Source organism: Mesoplodon mirus (genome assembly GCF_964341445.2).
Source record: "Mesoplodon mirus genome assembly, chromosome: 3".
NCBI lineage: Eukaryota > Metazoa > Chordata > Mammalia > Artiodactyla > Ziphiidae > Mesoplodon > Mesoplodon mirus.
In genome coordinates, this window is record NC_138978.1 from 173,645,655 (window position 1) to 173,663,431 (window position 17,777).

Genomic DNA, 17,777 nt, shown 5'->3' on the forward strand with positions numbered 1-17,777 from the left:
TGATACATTTAAAAGCCAAGGGATGCTAAGGATTGTCAGCAACCTCCAGAATCTAGGAGAGAAGCAGGCAATAGATTCTCCCTGAGAGCCTCCAGCAGAAAACCACCCTGCAACATCTTGATTTTAGACATTTAGCCTCCAGAAATGTGAGAGAATAAATTTCTGTTATTTTAAGCCACCCAGTTTATAGTAATTTGTTATGACAGACCCAGGAAATTAATATATCAAGTGTTACAACTTTTTAAAGTGATAACCTGCAAAAGTATCACACTGATGGGTCATAAAAACTTGGTGAAATGCTATTTTTTATAATAATCCATAGTATTTAAATACATTCTATTTACTAAATTTATGTCAAACTAATGAAATTTTAAAATTGCAATACATCATAAAGATTTATCCCTTGGGGACTTCCCTGGTAGTGCAGTGGTTAAGAATCCACCTGGCAATGCAGGGGACATGGGCTCAAGTCCTAGTCCAGGAAGATCCCATGTGCCACGGAGCAACTAAGCCCGTGCGCCACAACTACTGAGCCTGCACTCTAGAGCTCACAAGCCACAACTATTGAAGCCTGCACACCTAGAGCCCATGCTCCGCAACAAGAGGAGCCAACACAATGAGAAGTCCACGCACCACAATGAAGAGTAGCCCCCGCTCACCACAACTAGAGAAAGCCTGCACGCAGCAATGAAGACCCAGTGCAGCCAAAAATAAATAAATTTATTTAAAAAAAAAGATTTATCCTTTGAACTGATAGGATCTCATATTTTCTCTAATATATGTCTTTTTACCTGTAGCTCTTGTACCCAGCATTCGCCGATCATATATTCGTACTGAGCTATCAGAACAACCAACAGCAAGATAATATGGTATTGGTGGACAAATAGCTACAGATGTGGCAGCACGTCGGCAGTTAATTAAAATATCCTACAAAAGATAAAAAAATACCAGTTACATAAGCTTTACAACAGATAATAGTCTATTTAAAACATTTTCCCTTCAATTAGAACAAGAAAATCTTTTTCAGAAATCCTAATTCAGTCAGTATGACAATGAGGAAGGAAAAAAACCAACATGCCTCCTAAATATTCTCATACTCAGGAATAAGATGATCATCTTCAGAAGTATTAGAAGACTCATACATTACCTATGTAATATGTCATTAAGTCATTAATGTCATTAGAAATGCCTGCTATCATTGGTCCACTGGACAGTAAAGATGGAGGTATAATCAACCTTTGTCTATCATAAGTATAATCATTATTTTATATGGTACTCATGATATTGTAATTTTAATGACTGCTATTAAAGTATAGCAAAAATATCATAACCTGATATTAAAATTTTATATTTTTGTTAACTTATAAAATCTTCCTCCTTACCAGTTCAAAAACAAAGTACATACATACATATATACAAACTATGTCAAAGACAGGCTTCACTATAATGTCACTACTTATCTCTATACAAGCATTAGAAAATATAAGAGCTATCACCCCAAAAATATAGCTTTAAGGTATTGTTAATTCTATACTATTTTATCTACAACTCTAACTCCTCACTTTTCTCAGAATAGCCAAGTTTTTAAGTTACATTTATGCTAAGTTTTATGTATTTAATTATGGGCCTCAGAACATTATTCCTATTACATAGAATTTATTCATCAAATACTGTTCATAATTCTAAATTTTTAGGATTTAAGAATTACCCTAGTTATCAATTTTTCTTTATACTCTCTCTATTCCTTTTTACATATAAAGAAATCAGAAGTTTTATTGAGAAAAAATTTAACAATATTTCACTTATTAGCTTTGCTTTATTCTTTAGTTTTACAGAGTTTTTGATTATAAAAGCAAAATTAAATCCAACTACATTGTATATGAAAATATTGCTTATAAGATTTTGACATAACAAATTTTAGGACCTATAATTTACTAAGAAACAGGTAAACCAGATGCCCCTAATAAACAACCTGCTATTCTAAACTTATTTCTGCCTTCAGTTCAACATTCCTAATTGTGTATGTGTATACATGTATACAATATAAAAACTGACAAAATTTTTTTATTTTTTTTCTTCTCTGTTTCAATGTATAAAATAATCTTTTCTCCACCTAAAGCATGTTAACAATACTAACTGGTTTAATTAGCAAACACTCAACCTGATTACTAGTAACTTTTTTTTTTGTAACTATCAGTAAAAATGTATTTAGCAATACTTGCTTACTTCATTTACTACTATAAAATGATCTGAGACAAAAGCTACTGTCTCTAAATAACATTTAGGGTTAGTTGTCTGAGGCCTTACACTGACTGATTTCTCAGGTCTTTTTCAAGCTTAAATACTATTTTAAAAAATACAAAATTGATAGTGAAGCTCTATCTTTAGAGAAGTGAGCTAAATCTGAATGAACATGTTGATAAAATGGTATCTAACTGTCTAAAACAAAAGATAGCATATAAATAAATCTTGGTTTAAAGGACAGGGTAAAAATAAAAAGAAGACACTAAACTTCTACATGCTTTTATCACTGTTATTGGTAAGCCAAAATTGCCTCCATAAATAAATGGAATATACTGATAAATACTTCAAGTTTTTATAATGCTATGGTATATACTGAACAATCATATAAATTTTTATAAATATATTTGAACTGTACAATTTAAGTATACGTTCCTTAACTTCACTATTAACATTTTAATTAAGAAATTTTTTTGATTATAAAAATATACTTATTGAAAATTTTATAAAATAAAAAATTCTTAATCTATCCATAAGCTCATAACTCAGAGATAACTTACTACCCAATTTTAAGTATAATCTTAATTTTTTTCATCATTTGTACAAAAACTTGATTCTTACATCTTTGCAATCTTCTTTTGTGCAGCTAGTTTTGATGCGTGTATCAAACCACCTAACAGTTCCATCTTCACCACAAGAGAGAAAAGTATACGGGTCATTAGGTACAGTCATAATCTGAAGATGAAAACAAAAGTACAGGTAATGTTAGTGAACATTTAAACAGATGACTTTGAAAAACATTACTGCTATATCATAAAATGATTATGGCAAAAGCAACTAAGAACCATTTATTTTAATTATTTATGACTTACCTGTATCATAATGCAAAATAGTGTTATACATATAGAAATATGCAAGAGGTAACTGTTGAATTAATGTGACTCATTACTTTGAAATTTGACATTAATGTACCTTCAGACAGAAAGCTCTTTAAATTATAAACTCCTAACAACTTGACAAGAAAAACCCTACCCTTGAAAGCTTGTTCAAACATTGAATAGCCAAATTTTTGTTTTCTGGATGTGAATATACACTTGTATTAGAAATACACTGTAAAATTTTACTCCCTGATAATGTTTATAAAAACTATGTGATGCTGAATTAAGCATTTAAACTGACCTCTCAAAGATTTTTTGAGTGATGGTAATGGTTCTATAACAATGTAAAAGTACTAAATGTCATGGACAGTACAGTTAACAATGGTTTGAATGGCAAATGTTATATTATGCATATTTTACAAAAATTAAATTTTTTAAAGAAATGAAACATTTTAGATATTCCTGTATCCACTTCTGGTTTAGCAATAATACTGTAAGTTGAGGCCCTCTGTGAACCCTCCTGTCCAACATATTCCTCCCCTTCTCTGTCCTTAGAAGTAGAAACTGCCAAAATTGGGTATTTAGCATTCTCACATAGGTTTTTATGTACCCATAAACAATGGAAGGTATATTCCTATGTATGCATGAAAAGGTGCTCAGATTCATTAGTGATCAACTAAACATAAATTATAATCCTAAGTATATATCACTACACATCACCAGAATGACCAAAATGAAAGGGACTAGATTAATATCAAATGTCAATGGGGACATGGAGCAACTAGGGCTTTCACACATCGTTGATTGGACTGTAAAATGGTACCATCACTTTGAAAAACCATGTATCAGTATCTACTAAAGCTGGTCATATGCCTCTTCTATGACCCAGCAATTCCACTACAAATAAATGTATACATAAAGGCACCTAAAGATGTGTACCAGAAAGTTCATAGCAGCACGATTCATATTAGCTAAATACTTGAAACAACCCAAATGGCCAGTAAGAGAATAAGAACATAGATTGTGATTTACTCTTAAAATACTAAAGCAATAAAAATAAAGAAATACATTGCTCTCAAATTATGTAAAACCAGTGATTAAAAATAAGATTTCTTGCCAGAAATCAGTGGAGTAACATCTTTAAGGTAGTAAAAGAAAAAAAAAAACAAAAAACTGTCAAACTAGAATTCTATACCCACAGAAATATCTTTCTAAAACAAAAATAAACTAGGTGTTTTCAAAAATAAGAAAGCTGAAAGATTATTCAGTAGCATAGAAGTCAGCAAAGGATGCCTCTTACCTAACTATGACCCATTATTTTTGTAAATAAGAGTTTGAATGAAACTTAGCCACATCCAATCATTTACATATTATGCAAGTCTGCTTTCCTGACACAATGGCATATTTGAGTAGTTGTGACAAAGATTATATGGCACACAAAGCCTAAAATATTTACTATTTGGCATTTTACAGGATAATTTTCCAAACCTCTATAATAACAGACCAGCACAAAAAAATACATCTTTTAAAATCCTTCATGTAAAAGGAAAATAATACCTGTCATAATCTGGATCTATGCAAAGGAATTTAAGATTAGAAATAATAAATATGTAAGTAAATATAATATAATTTTTACTTTGTTTTAAAATCTTTTTAAAGATAATTGACTATTAAAGGAAGAATATTAACAATGTATTAAGGAAATTATGAAACATATAAGAATAAAATGTAAGGAAAAAATACCCAAAATTCCAGGAGAAGAAAAATGAAAGTACAGTGTTATAAGATTCTTATACTATATTTGAAGTGGTACCATATTACTTGATGGTACACTGTGATAAAGTTTATGATGTATACTATAAACCCTAAAGCATATACTAAAACAACCACAACAAAAAAAAGTTATAGCTAATAAATCAACAAAGGAGGTAAAGTGGAATCACAAAAATACTCAGTTCTTCAAAAAAAGAGAAGGGGAAAAAACTGATGGAACAGGAACAGAGGGAAAACAAAGAGCAAGACACAAAATTTAAATTCAGCTACCTACATATCAATAATCACATTAATTGTAAATGGTATAAACAGCCCAATTAAATAAAAGGCAGATGTCGCTAGATTGGATAAAAAAGCAAAACCCAACTATAAATTGCCTGTAAGATCCTAACTTTAAATATTAAGACACAGATAGCTAGACCAGAAGTAAAAGGACAGAAGAAAGAGATACCACAGTAACTCCAATAATGAGAAAGCTAGATTTACTATATAAATAGCAAATTTCAAAGCAAAGAGTATTAATGGGGATAAAGAGAGTCATTTTACAATGATAAATGGGTCAATCCAAGAATAGAAACATCAAAATCCTGAATGTTTATGTACCTAAAAACAGATCTTTGAAATATATGAAGCAGTAATTGACAGAACTGAGTGGAGAAACAGTCCAAAAATATTAGATTTCAACACACCTGTTTCAATAATTGATAGAACAAGTAATCAGAAAATCAGTAAGAATATAGATGAATTGAACATGGTTATCAGCCACCTTGACATAACTGATATATATGGAACACTCCACAAACAAAAGAATAAGCAGTTTTTAAAGTGCATAAGATAAATTTACCAATAGACTATATTCTGGGACACAAAACCAGTCTCATTAAAATTAAAAGGATTCAAGTCATACAAAGTACATATTCTGACTGAGATGGATTTAACTAGAAAATAATCACTGTAAATCAATCCATACAAAGACAGTTACACAAATGATTAAAATAGATTCAATTGCAATTAAGCCCAAGCTGGAAAACAACTCAAATATTCAAATATTTCCAAATATTTGGAAACTAAATGACATGTTTCTCAATAAATGATGAATCAAAGAAGAAATCACAATGGAAACTAGAAAATGTATTGACTAATTTACTAACAGAAGAGAAATGGAAGTTCAGCATATCAAAATTAGTGAAATTTACCTAAAGGAATACTCAGTGGAAATTTTATTTTACTAACTGCCTATATTAGAAAGGATAAAGGTCTCAAATCAGTAACTTCAGCCTCTACTTTAAGAAACTAGAAGAAAGAGAGCAATGAAACTCACCATAGTGAACAGAAGAAAGGAAAAAACAGAGATCAAAAATAGAAAAAGAAAATAGAGAAAACCATGGAAACCAAAGTTCGTTCTTAGAGATGATCATTAAAATTGATGAAATCTCTCCTCAGACTGCTAAGAATAATAAAGAGAGAGAGAGAGACAGACAGAGAACACAAACTACCAATATCAAGAGTGACATGGGCTTCCCTGGTGGTGCAGTGGTTGAGAGTCCGCCTGCCAATGCAGGGGACACAGGTTTGTGCCCCAGTCCGGGAAGATCCCACATGCCGCGGAGTGGCTGGGCCCGTGAGCCATGGCCGCTGAGCCTGCGCGTCCGGAGCCTGTGCTCCGCAACGGGAGAGGCCACAACAGTGAGAGGCCCACGTACCGCAAAAAAAAGAAAAAAAAAAAAAAAAAAAGAGTGACAGAGGTGACATCACTATAGATTCTACAGATGTTAAAAGGATAGTACGGAAGTACTGTGAAGAACTTACACCAACAAATTCAGCAATATAGATGAAATAGGTTCCTTGAAAAGGATAGAATACAGAAGCTCATTAAAGCAGAAAGATATAACCTGAATCACCAAATATTCATTTTAAGAAATAAATATGCAGTTATAAACATCCTACAAAGAAAACTCTAGGACCAGATGGCTTTATTGGTGAATGCTCCCAAACATATAAGAAACAAATATTACCACTTCTACACAAACTCTTTCAGAAAATTGAAGAGGACAAACTTTCCAAGTTATTGCAATAGGGCAGCATTATGCTAACAACAAACCCAAAGATAGTGCAAGAAAACAAAGCTAAAGGTCATCTCTCATGAACACATCTGCAAAAAAAAAAGTCCTTAACAAAATGAATACAACAACACAGAAAGAGGATAATATATCAATATATGACCAAGTGAGGTTTATCTCTGGAATGTTAAATTGGTCTTAACGTTTGAAAAATAAATGTAATTCACCATGTTAAGAAACTAAAAGATCCAATTAAAGATGTTTAAGAAAAAAAAAAGAGTGGAATGCACATTGATCTCAAGTCCATGTGAAATGTTTTTCAAGATGGACTGTAGCTACACAGAACAAAACAATTCTTAATAAGTATTAAATGTTTAAAATCATAAAAATATCTTTTCTACTATAAAAAAAGAAACTAAAAGAAAAGCAATACAATCCTTTCAAAAAATGAAAAAATGCAGAGAAAACACGTGACAAAATCCAATATCCATTCCTGATAAGTGTAAGAATATGAACAGAATTAACTCAACCTGCTAAAAAGCATTATTGAAATATACCTACTGTCATAGTTAATAGTGAAAGATCAAAGATCAAAACAAGGGAAGGATGTTTAGTCTTACCACTTTTATTCAATATTAGACTGAAAGTTCTAATAAGTGTGATAAGATAAGACAAAGAAATAAAAGGAGTCCAGATGGGAAAAGAAGAAAAATTGTCTCTATATTCACAGATGACATAATCATCTAAGGAGAAAATTCTATGTAATCTTTTTGTAAAAAGTTACTAGAGCTAATAAGTGAGTGTAGCAAAACTGCAGAATACAAGATCAATATATAAAAATCAACTGCATGTGAAAATACTAGCAATAAAACCATCAGAAATTAGAAATTTTAAAGATAATACCATTTACAATAACATTAAAAAATATGAAATATTTAAGGGTAGGTCTTAAGACACACAAACTGAAAATTATAAAACATTGCCAAGTAAAATTAAAGTCCTAGATGAGGGAGATATACTGCAACCATGGATTGGAAGATTTAATAATTGTTGTCAATTCTCCCTATACTGATATATAGATTCAAATAAATCCCAGGAGGAATTCTGGTAAAAGTTGACAATTTAATTATCAAATCCATGGGGAAATACAAAAGACCTAAAATACCTTAAACTGTTTCGAAAAAGAAGAAGAAAGGACTTATACTACCCGGTTTTAAGAGTTAATATTAAGCTATAGTAATAAAGACAGTGTGGTACAAGCATAATCATAAATCACTGGAAGAGAAAAGGTACTGATCAGAAATAGGTGAAAATAGATGTGGTCAAATGACTTATGATCATGATGCAAAAAAAGTTCAGTGGAGAAAAACAATGTTGGAAAACGAGATATCCAAGTGTAAAATAATGAACTTAAAGCAGTATCTCATACTTTATGAAAAAATTAACACAAAATGGATCATCGATCCAAATGCAAAACATAAAAGTATAAAACTTTTAGGAGAAAATCGTTGTGACATTTGGTTAAACAAAGATTTTTAGACACAACATTGGTTCCCTTCCCAAAATAATAAATTTGATAAAATGGGCTTCTTTAAAATTAAAGAACTTCTTTTTGAAAGATACTGTAAAGAAAATGAAAAGACTAGCCATCAACTCAGAGAAAAAAATTGAGTCACATACCTGAAAAATACACAGAACATCCTTTTAAAAACCCTCAAAACTCAACAGTACAAAATGAAACAATGGGCAAAAGATTAAACAGATAATTCACCGAAGAAGGCACATGAAGAAACAGGAAAACATGGCTCAAACAAAGGAACAAAGTAAATCTCCAGAAACTGACCCTAATAAAAGGGAGATATATGAATTACCTAAAAAAGAATGGAAAGTAATGGTCATAAAGAAATTCAATGCCCTACAAGAGAATACAAATAGACAGCTAAACAAAATCAGGAAAACAACGCACAAACAAAACGAGAATATTACCAATGAGAAAGAAAGCAGAAAAATAGCGAAACAAAAATTATGGAGCTGAAAAATATAGTAACTAAATTTAAAAATTCACTAGAGGAGGATCAACTGCAGGCTCAATCAAGCAGAAAAAAGAATCAGCAAAGTCAAAGATAAGCCACTTGAAATTATCTAGTCAGAGGAACAAAGAAAAGGAATGAAGTGAAAAAGACTAAGGGACTTATAGGATATCACAAAGATGACCAATATTCCCATTACAGGAGTTCCAGATGGAAAAAGGGGAGTGGGTAGAGAGCTTATCTGAAGCAAATAATGGCCAAAAACTTCCCAAATCTGAGAAAGAAAATGAACATCCAGATTCAAGAGACTCAGAGGACTCCAACTAGGATGGGCCCAAAGAGGCTCAAATCAAGACATACTATAAACAACCAGTCAAAAGTGAGTTAATCTTGAAAGCAGCAAGAGAAATGTGAATCATTACATACAAAGAAGCTCCCATTAGATCAGTGGATTTCTCAACAGAAACATTACCAGCCAGAGGGAAGTGGGATAATACATTCAAAGTACTGAAAGAAAAAACCTGCAAACCAAGAATACTATATATCCACCAAAACTGTCCTTTAAAACTGAAGGAGAAATAAAGACCTTCCCAGATAAAGAAAAACTAAGAAAGGTTATCACCACTAAGACCTGCCTTACAAGAACTGCTAAAGGAAGTCCTTCAAGTTGAAATGAAAGAAGCTAGACAGCAACACACAGCATATAAAAATATAAAGATTGTGGTAAAGGTAAATATACAGATAAATACAAAAATCTGTGATACTGTAATGGTGGTACATAAATCACTTCTGAGTACAGAATTTAAGAAATAAAAGCATTAAAAATTATTATAACGCTATGTTAGTGAATACAAAATATAAAAAGACATAGTTTATGACACTGAACAAAGCGGGGCAAGGATGTAAAGGAATAGTATTTTTGTATGTGATTTAAGTTAAGTTGTTATCAGTTCAAGATAGATTGTTATAACTATGTTTTATGTAATCCTCATGGTAAACACAATGAAAAAAACCTATAAAAGATGCCAAAAGAAAACAAGAAAGGAATTAAAGCATGTCATTACGAAAGAAAAAAGAAAATCAATAAAACACAACGGAAAGCAGCAAGAGAGGAAGAGTGACCAAATATTTGCAGGACACACAGAAAAAAAATTTTTAATGGGAATAGTGAGTAGTTCCCTATAAGTAACTACTTTAAATGTAAATGGTACAGTACTAAGTGGGAAGTTTATAGTAATAAATATCTACATTAAAAAAGAAGAAAGATCTCAAATCAACAACCTAACTTTACACCTCAAAGAACTAAAAAAAGAACAACAAATTAAAGCTAAAGTTAATAGATGAAGGAAATTATAATAAAGATTAGAGCAGATATAAAGGATATGAAGAATAGAAAAAAGTATCAATGAAATTAAGTTCTTCTCAAAAGAGTATCAAAATCAACAAACCCTCACCTAGAATAACAAGAAAAAAAGCAAAATGACTCAGCAAAAATCAGAAATGAAAGAGGAGGCATTACAACTTATACCACAGAAATAAAAAGGATCCTAAGAGACTACTATGAATACAATAACAGATGGAATGACCTTGAAGAAATGAATAAATTTTTAGAAATATACAACTTACCAAGACTAAATAATAGATTAGATAGATAGATAGATAGAAATAAACTGAACAAAGCTACACTACAGTAAGGAGACTGAATCAGTAACCAAAAACATCCAAAGAAAGGAAAGCCCAGAACCAGATGGCTTGACAACACCACTTACATTAAAAAATTTACATCAAGGGCTTCCCTGGTGGCACAGTGGTTGAGAGTCTGCCTGCCGATGCAGGGGGCACGGGTTCGTGCCCCATTCCGGGAAGATCCCACATGCCGTGAAGCGGCTAGACCCGTGAGCCATGGCCACTGAGCCTGCGCATCCGGAGGCTGTGCTCCACAACGGGAGAGGCCACAACAGTGAGAGGCCTGCATACCACACACACAAAAAATAAATAAAAGAAAGACTACAAACCTGTATTCCTGATGAATACTGATATAAAAATCCTCAGCAAAATGCTAAAAAGAAAAAAAAACCCAAAACAATAACACACTAATAGTTTAAGTCAGATTTACTTCCGAAATGCAAGGATGGTTCAACATACACAAATCAATCAAAGTAATTCATCTCATTATCAAAATGGAGGACAAAAACCATATGATCATCTCAACTAATACAGAAAAGGCATTTGACAAAATACAACACACTTTCATGATAAAAAACACTCAACAAACTAGGAATGGAAGGAAATTACCTCAACATAAGAAAGGCCATATATGAGAAGCTCATAGCTAATATATTCAGTGGTGAAAAACCAAACGCTTTCCCTCTAAGATCAAGAACAAGGCAAAGATACCCACTCTCATCACTTCTATTCCATATAGTATTAGAAGTTCAAGCTACAGTATCAAGGCAAGAAAAAAGAAAAGGCATCAAAATTGGAAAGGAAGAAGTAAAATTATCTCTATTTGCAGAAAACTTGATCTTATACATAGAAAACTCTAAAGTTTCTGCAACAAAGCTATTAGAATAAATGAATACAGCAAAGTTACAGTTACAAAATCAACACTTAAAAATCAGCTGCGTTTATATACAGTAACAATGAACAACCTGAAAATGAAATTAAGAAAACAACCTATTTACAATAGCATCAAAAAAATAAAATACTTGGGAATAAACTTATTCAAGGAGGTGAAAGATCTGTACACTGAAAACTACAAAACACTGCTGAAATAACCTATAGAAGACACAAGTAAATGGAAAGACGTTCTGTGTTCATGGACTGGAAGACTGAATATTGTTAAAATGTCCATATTACCCAATGTGACCTATATTTAATGCAATTTCTATCAAAATTCCAAGGACATTTTTACAGAATCAAAAAAAAAAACCTAAAATTCATATGGAATCTCAAAGGACACAAAACAGCCACAACAATCTTCAGAAAGCAAAACAAAGCTGGAGGCCTCACACTTGCTGATTTCAAAGCGTATTACAAAGCTACTACATTTAAAACATTATGACAGACCTACAGACCAATGGAACAGAGTAGAGAACCCACGAATAAATAAACCCTCACATATGTGGTCCCATGATCTGTGAGAAAGGTGCCAAGACTACACAATAGGGAAAGAATAGTCCCTTCAACAAATGGTGTTGAGAAAACTGGATATTCACATGTAAAAGAAGGAAGTTGGACCCTTATTTACGCCACATACAAAAATTTAAATGTATCAAAGACATTTTAATGTAATAGTTAAAACTATAAAACTCCGGGATTCCCTGGTGGCGCAGTGGTTGGGTGTCCGCCTGCCAATGCAGGCGATACAGGTTTGTGCCCCAGACTGGGAGGATCCCACGTGCCATGGAGCAGCTGGGCCTGTGAGCCATGGCCGCTGAGGCTGCGTGTCTGGAGCCTGTGCTCCGCGACGGGAGAGGCCACAACAGTGAGAGGCCCACGTACTGCAAAAAAAAAAAACAAAAAACAAAAAACAAAAAAAACCCTACAAAACTCCTAGAAAAAAAACCCTGGGGAAACACTTCATGACTTTAGATTTGGCAATGATTTCTTGGATATGACACCAAAAGCTCAGGCAACAAAAGTGAAAATAGACAATATCAAACTTAAAAACTTCTACACAGCAAAGGAAACAATCATCAGAGTGAAAAGAGAATCAACAGAATGGGAGAAAACGCACACCGCATCTTATAAGGGATTAATAGCCAAAATATATAAAGAGGGACTTCCCTGGTGGGCTAGTGGTTAAGAATCCATCTTGCAATGCAGGGGACACAGGTTCGATCTCTGGTCAGGGAACTAAGCCCCACAGGCCATGGGGCAACTAAGCCCGCACGCTGAAACTACTAAGCCCACACACTCTGGAGCCCGCGTGCCACAGCTAAAGAGCCCGCGCGCTGCAACTACAGAGCCCATGTGCCACAACTACAAACTCCACGCACTCTGGAGCCCGCGCGCCACAACTAGAGAGCCCATGTGCTGCAACTAATGAACCTGTGCTCTCTGGAGCCCACACGCCACAATCAGAGAAAAGCCCATGCACCACAATGAGGAATCTTCGTGCCCAGTGAAAGATCCCACATGCTGCAACTAAGACCAGACCCAGACTCAGCTACATAAACAACATATATATATGTGTGTGTGTATATATGTGTGTGTATATATATATGTGTGTGTATATACATATATATAGAACCTCTTCAATTCAACAATAAAGCAATCCAATTAAAAAATGGGCAAAGTACTTGAACAGACATTTTTCCAAAGATATACAAATGACCAACATACACAAAAAGAGCTAACTCAACATCACCAATTATTAAGGAAGCAAATAAAAACCTCATTTAGCTATCTCCTCACACATTACAATGGCCACTATTTTTAAAAAAACAGAAAATAACAAGTGTTGACAAGGATGTGGAGAAATTGCAACCTCTGTGCACTTTTATTAGGAATGGGAAATGGTACAGTTGCTATGGAGAAAACTATGGAAGTTCCTCAGAAACCTAAAAATAGAATAATCATATGATCCAGCAATCCCACTTCTGTGTATATATATCTGAAAGAATTGAAAACAGAACCTTGAAGAGATATTTGTACACTCCTGTGTTCATTACAGCATTATTCACAACAGCTAAGAGGTGGAAGCATCCCAAATGATCATTAATGGGTAAACAGGTAAAGAAAATATGGTATATACATACAATGGAATACTATTAAACCTTAACAAAGAAGGAAATCCTGTCATATGCTACAAAACAGATGAACCTTGAGGACACTGTGCTAACTAAAATAAGCCAGTCACAAAATGACGATTTCTGCATGATTCTACTTCTGTGAGGTATTTACACTTATCAAACTCTTAGAAACAGAAAGTAGAATGGTAGTTGTCAGATGCTGGGATAAGGGGGAAGAGGAGAACTGTTCAATGGATGCAAAGTTTTAGTTTTGAACAAAAAACTATATTCCAATCACAGTGTATATGTATTCAGCAAAAAAACACCTTTGGCAAAAGGTTATATACTGTTAAAATGTCCTTATATAGGCTGCCTCTTTTGTTTGTGTGCTGTTTGCAATTCTGATGTAATTTTCTAAGAAGTAAATTATGTTTATACAAAAAAAATCCATAGGGGAGAAAAAAATAGACTCCTACTTCATATTATCAGAAAAATCAAATCCAGGTGAATTATAAGATCTAAATGGAAAAAGCAAAACAATAAACTTTCTAAAAGAGAAAACAGAAGAATGCCTCCATAACCTTCATATAAGATTTTTTTAACATCTTTATTAGAGTATAATTGCTTTACGATGTTGTGTTAGTTTCTGCTTTAAAACAAAGTGAATCCGTTATACATATACGTATGTCCCCATATCTCTTCCCTCTTGCATCTCCCTCCCTCCCACCCTCCCTATCCCACCCCTCTAGGTGGCCACAAAGCATCAAGCTGATTTCCCTGTGCTATGCAGCTGAAGAAAAGATTTTTTGAGCAGGATGCAGAAAGCACTAACAATAAAGGAAAAGACCAATATATTAGACAACACTGAGAACTTCTGTTCATCACAAGACACCATCAGGAGGGTGAAAATACAACCACACAGTGGAAAAGATAGCTTCATATACAGAAGAAATAAGAAATTCCTATAAATCAACAATAATAATGAAATAAAATGGACAACACAATAGAAAGATTAGGAAAGAAGTCTGAATAGGCACTTGACAAGACAGTACATCCAAACAACCAATAAACATATGAAGAGATGCTCAACCTCAGAAGTATCAACAGAAAAAGGCATTTTAAACCACAAGAACCTGTCAAAATTAGAGATTAACAATACCAATTGTTGGCAAAGATGAGGAGCAATAGGAATTCTTATATGCCATTGGTGGGAACGAAAGCTGTTACACTTTGGAAAACTGTTTGGCGCTATCTCTAAAATAAACAAATACGTACCCTGTGACCGAACAAGTTTACTTCTAAACATAAATATACTGAAAGTCATGTAAAGGAATGTTCTCCAAACTGGAAATCAAATTTAACATTTTCATCAATAGCAAAACAGATCAATCAGCTGTGGTTTATTCACACGATGGAATACTAAAAAGCAATGAAAATGAACACATTATACTTGTACCCAACATGGATGAATTTCACAAATGTAAGATAAGATTTTGTTCAGCAAAAGACATCAAATTCAAAAACAAAAAGAAAGACCATTTAATGTTAACTTCATATATATAATGTTCAAAAACAGAAAAACTAAGGTGGTTAGAAAAATGAGGTGTTGGGGGCTTCACTGGTGGCGCAGTGGTTGAGAGTCCGCCTGCCGATGCAGGGGACATGGGTTCGTGCCCTGGTCTGGGAAGATCCCACATGCCGTGGAGCAGCTGGGCCTGTGAGCAATGGCAGCTGAGCCTGCGCGTCCGGAGCCTGTGCTCCACAACGGGAGAGGCCACAACAGTGAGAAGCCCGCGTACCACAAAAAAAAAAAAAAAAAAAAAAAAAAAAAAAAAAAAAAATGAGGCGTTGGAAGTCAGGATAAAGGGGCTTCTGGGAAACTTCATGCCTTATATTTCTTTTTCTTTTTTAAAATATTTATTTATTTATTTATTGGTTGGTTGGTTGGTTGGTTGGTGGGTTGTACCAGGTCTTAGTTGCAGTAGGCAGACTCCCTGCTTGCGGCTCCAGGGCTCCTTAGTTGCAGCAGGTAGCCTCTTTAGTTGCAGCATGTGGGCTCCTTAGTTGTGGCATGTGAACTCTCAGTTGCAGCATGCATGTGAGATCTAGCTCCCTGACCAGGGACTGAACCCAGGCCCCCTGCATTGGGAGCACGGAGTCTTATCCACTGCACCACCAGGAAAGTCCCAATGCCTTATATTTCTTGATCTTTGTGGTTGTTATATGTACAGATTCACTTTGTGAAACTTTACTGAGCTATATACTTAGTGTTTATGTACTTTACCTACATGTTTTATACATCAATGGAAAAAAGCAAGTTTAATGGTAGATAGAATAAGAAGGTCTTAACATGTATCTCATCAGAATTCCAGAATAAAAGAATACAGAGAGGAGGCTAGGAGATCTGCCTCAGATACCTGGCACAAAATAAATATTAAAATATTTGCTTCCTAAGAAATGGGCTTTCAGATGGTGTTCCTCAGACAACACTAAGGCAAGGGAAAGAACCTCAATTTAGCTGAATTAAAAGGTCAAGGAAGTAAAACTTCAGGTGGAGGAACCAAGATGGCGGAGTAGAGGACGTGCTCTCACTCCCTCTTGCGAGAAAATCAGAATCACAGCTAGCTGCTGGACAAACATTGACAGGAAGACACTGGAACACACCAAAAAATATACTCCACATACAAAGACAAAGGAGAACCCACAATGAGATGGTAGGAGGGGTGCAATCAGAGTAAAATCAAATCTCATAACTGTTGGGTGGGTAACTCAGACTGGAGGACACTTATACCATAGAAGTCCACCCACGTGAGTGAAGGTTCTGAGCCCGACGTCAGACTTCCCAACCTGTGGGTCCAGCAACGGGGGGGAGCAATTCCTAGAGAATCAGACTTTGAAGCCTAGTGGGAATTGATTGCAGGACTTTGACAGGACTGGGGGAAACAGAGACCCCAAACTTGGAGGGCACACACAAAGTACTATGCACATCGGGACCCAAGGGAAGGAGCAGTGACCCCAGGGGAGACTGAACCAGACCTGCCTGCTAGTGTTGGAGGGTCTCCTGCAGAGGCGGCGGGTGGCTGTGGCTACCGTGGGGACAAGGTCACTTGTCTAGCAGCAGAAGTTCTGGGAAGTACTCCTTGGCGTGAGCCCTCCCAGAGTCTGTCATTAGCCCCACCAAAGAGCCCAGGTAGGCTCCAGTGTTGGGTTGCCTCAGGCCAAACAACCCACAGGGAGGGAACCCAGCCCCACCTATCAGCAGTCAAGCAGATTAAAGTTTTACTGAGCTCTGCCCACTGGAGCAACAGTCAGCTCTACCCACCACCAGTCCCTCCCATTAGGAAACTTACACAAGGCGCTTAGATAGCCTCAACCACCAGAGGGCAGACAGCAGAAGCAAGAAGAACTACAATACTGCAGCCTGTGGAACAAAAACCACATTCACAAAAAGATAGACAAGATGAAAAGGCAGAGGGCTATGTACCAGATGAAAGAACAAGATAAAACCCCAGAAAAACAACTAAATGAAGTGGAGATAGGCAATCTTCCACAAAAACAATTCAGAATAATGATAGTGAAGATGATCCAGGACCTCGGAAAAAGAATGGAGGCAAAGATCGAGAATATGCAAGAAATCTTTAACAAAGACATAGAAGAATTAAAGAACAAACAAACAGAGATAAACAGTACAATAACTGAAATGAAAACTACACTAGAAGGAATCAAGAGCAGAATAACTGAGGCAGAAGAATGGTAAGTGACCTGGAAGACAGAAAGGTGGAATTCACTGCTGCAGAACAGAATAAAGAAAAAAGAATGAAAAGAAATGAAGACAGCCTTAGAGACCTTTGGGACAACATTAAATGCAACAACATTCACATTATATGGGTGCCAGAAGGACAAGAGAGAGAGAAAGGACCAGAGAAAATATTTGAAGAGATTATAGTTGAAAACTTCCCTAACATGGGAAAGGAAATAGCCACCCAAGTCCAGGAAGTGCAGCAAGTCCCAAACAGGAAAAACCCAAGGAGAAGCACACTGAGACACATAGTAATCAAA

General features: G+C 34.8%; 1 protein-coding gene across 7 annotated transcripts in view; it reads right to left on the reverse strand.

The window, feature by feature from the left end:
• The window catches only part of DCAF6 (DDB1 and CUL4 associated factor 6), a 165,587-nt gene that overhangs the window by 93,798 nt on the left and 54,012 nt on the right, over positions 1–17,777 (reverse strand). For all 7 annotated transcript variants that reach the window (XM_082614240.1, XM_082614239.1, XM_082614238.1 and 4 more), the window contains exons 5-6: positions 2,863–2,976; positions 792–927 (exon numbers count right to left, since the gene is read on the reverse strand). In XM_082614240.1, the coding sequence (XP_082470366.1) occupies positions 792–927; positions 2,863–2,976 (250 nt within the window). The remainder of the gene's footprint in view (positions 1–791; positions 928–2,862; positions 2,977–17,777) is intronic.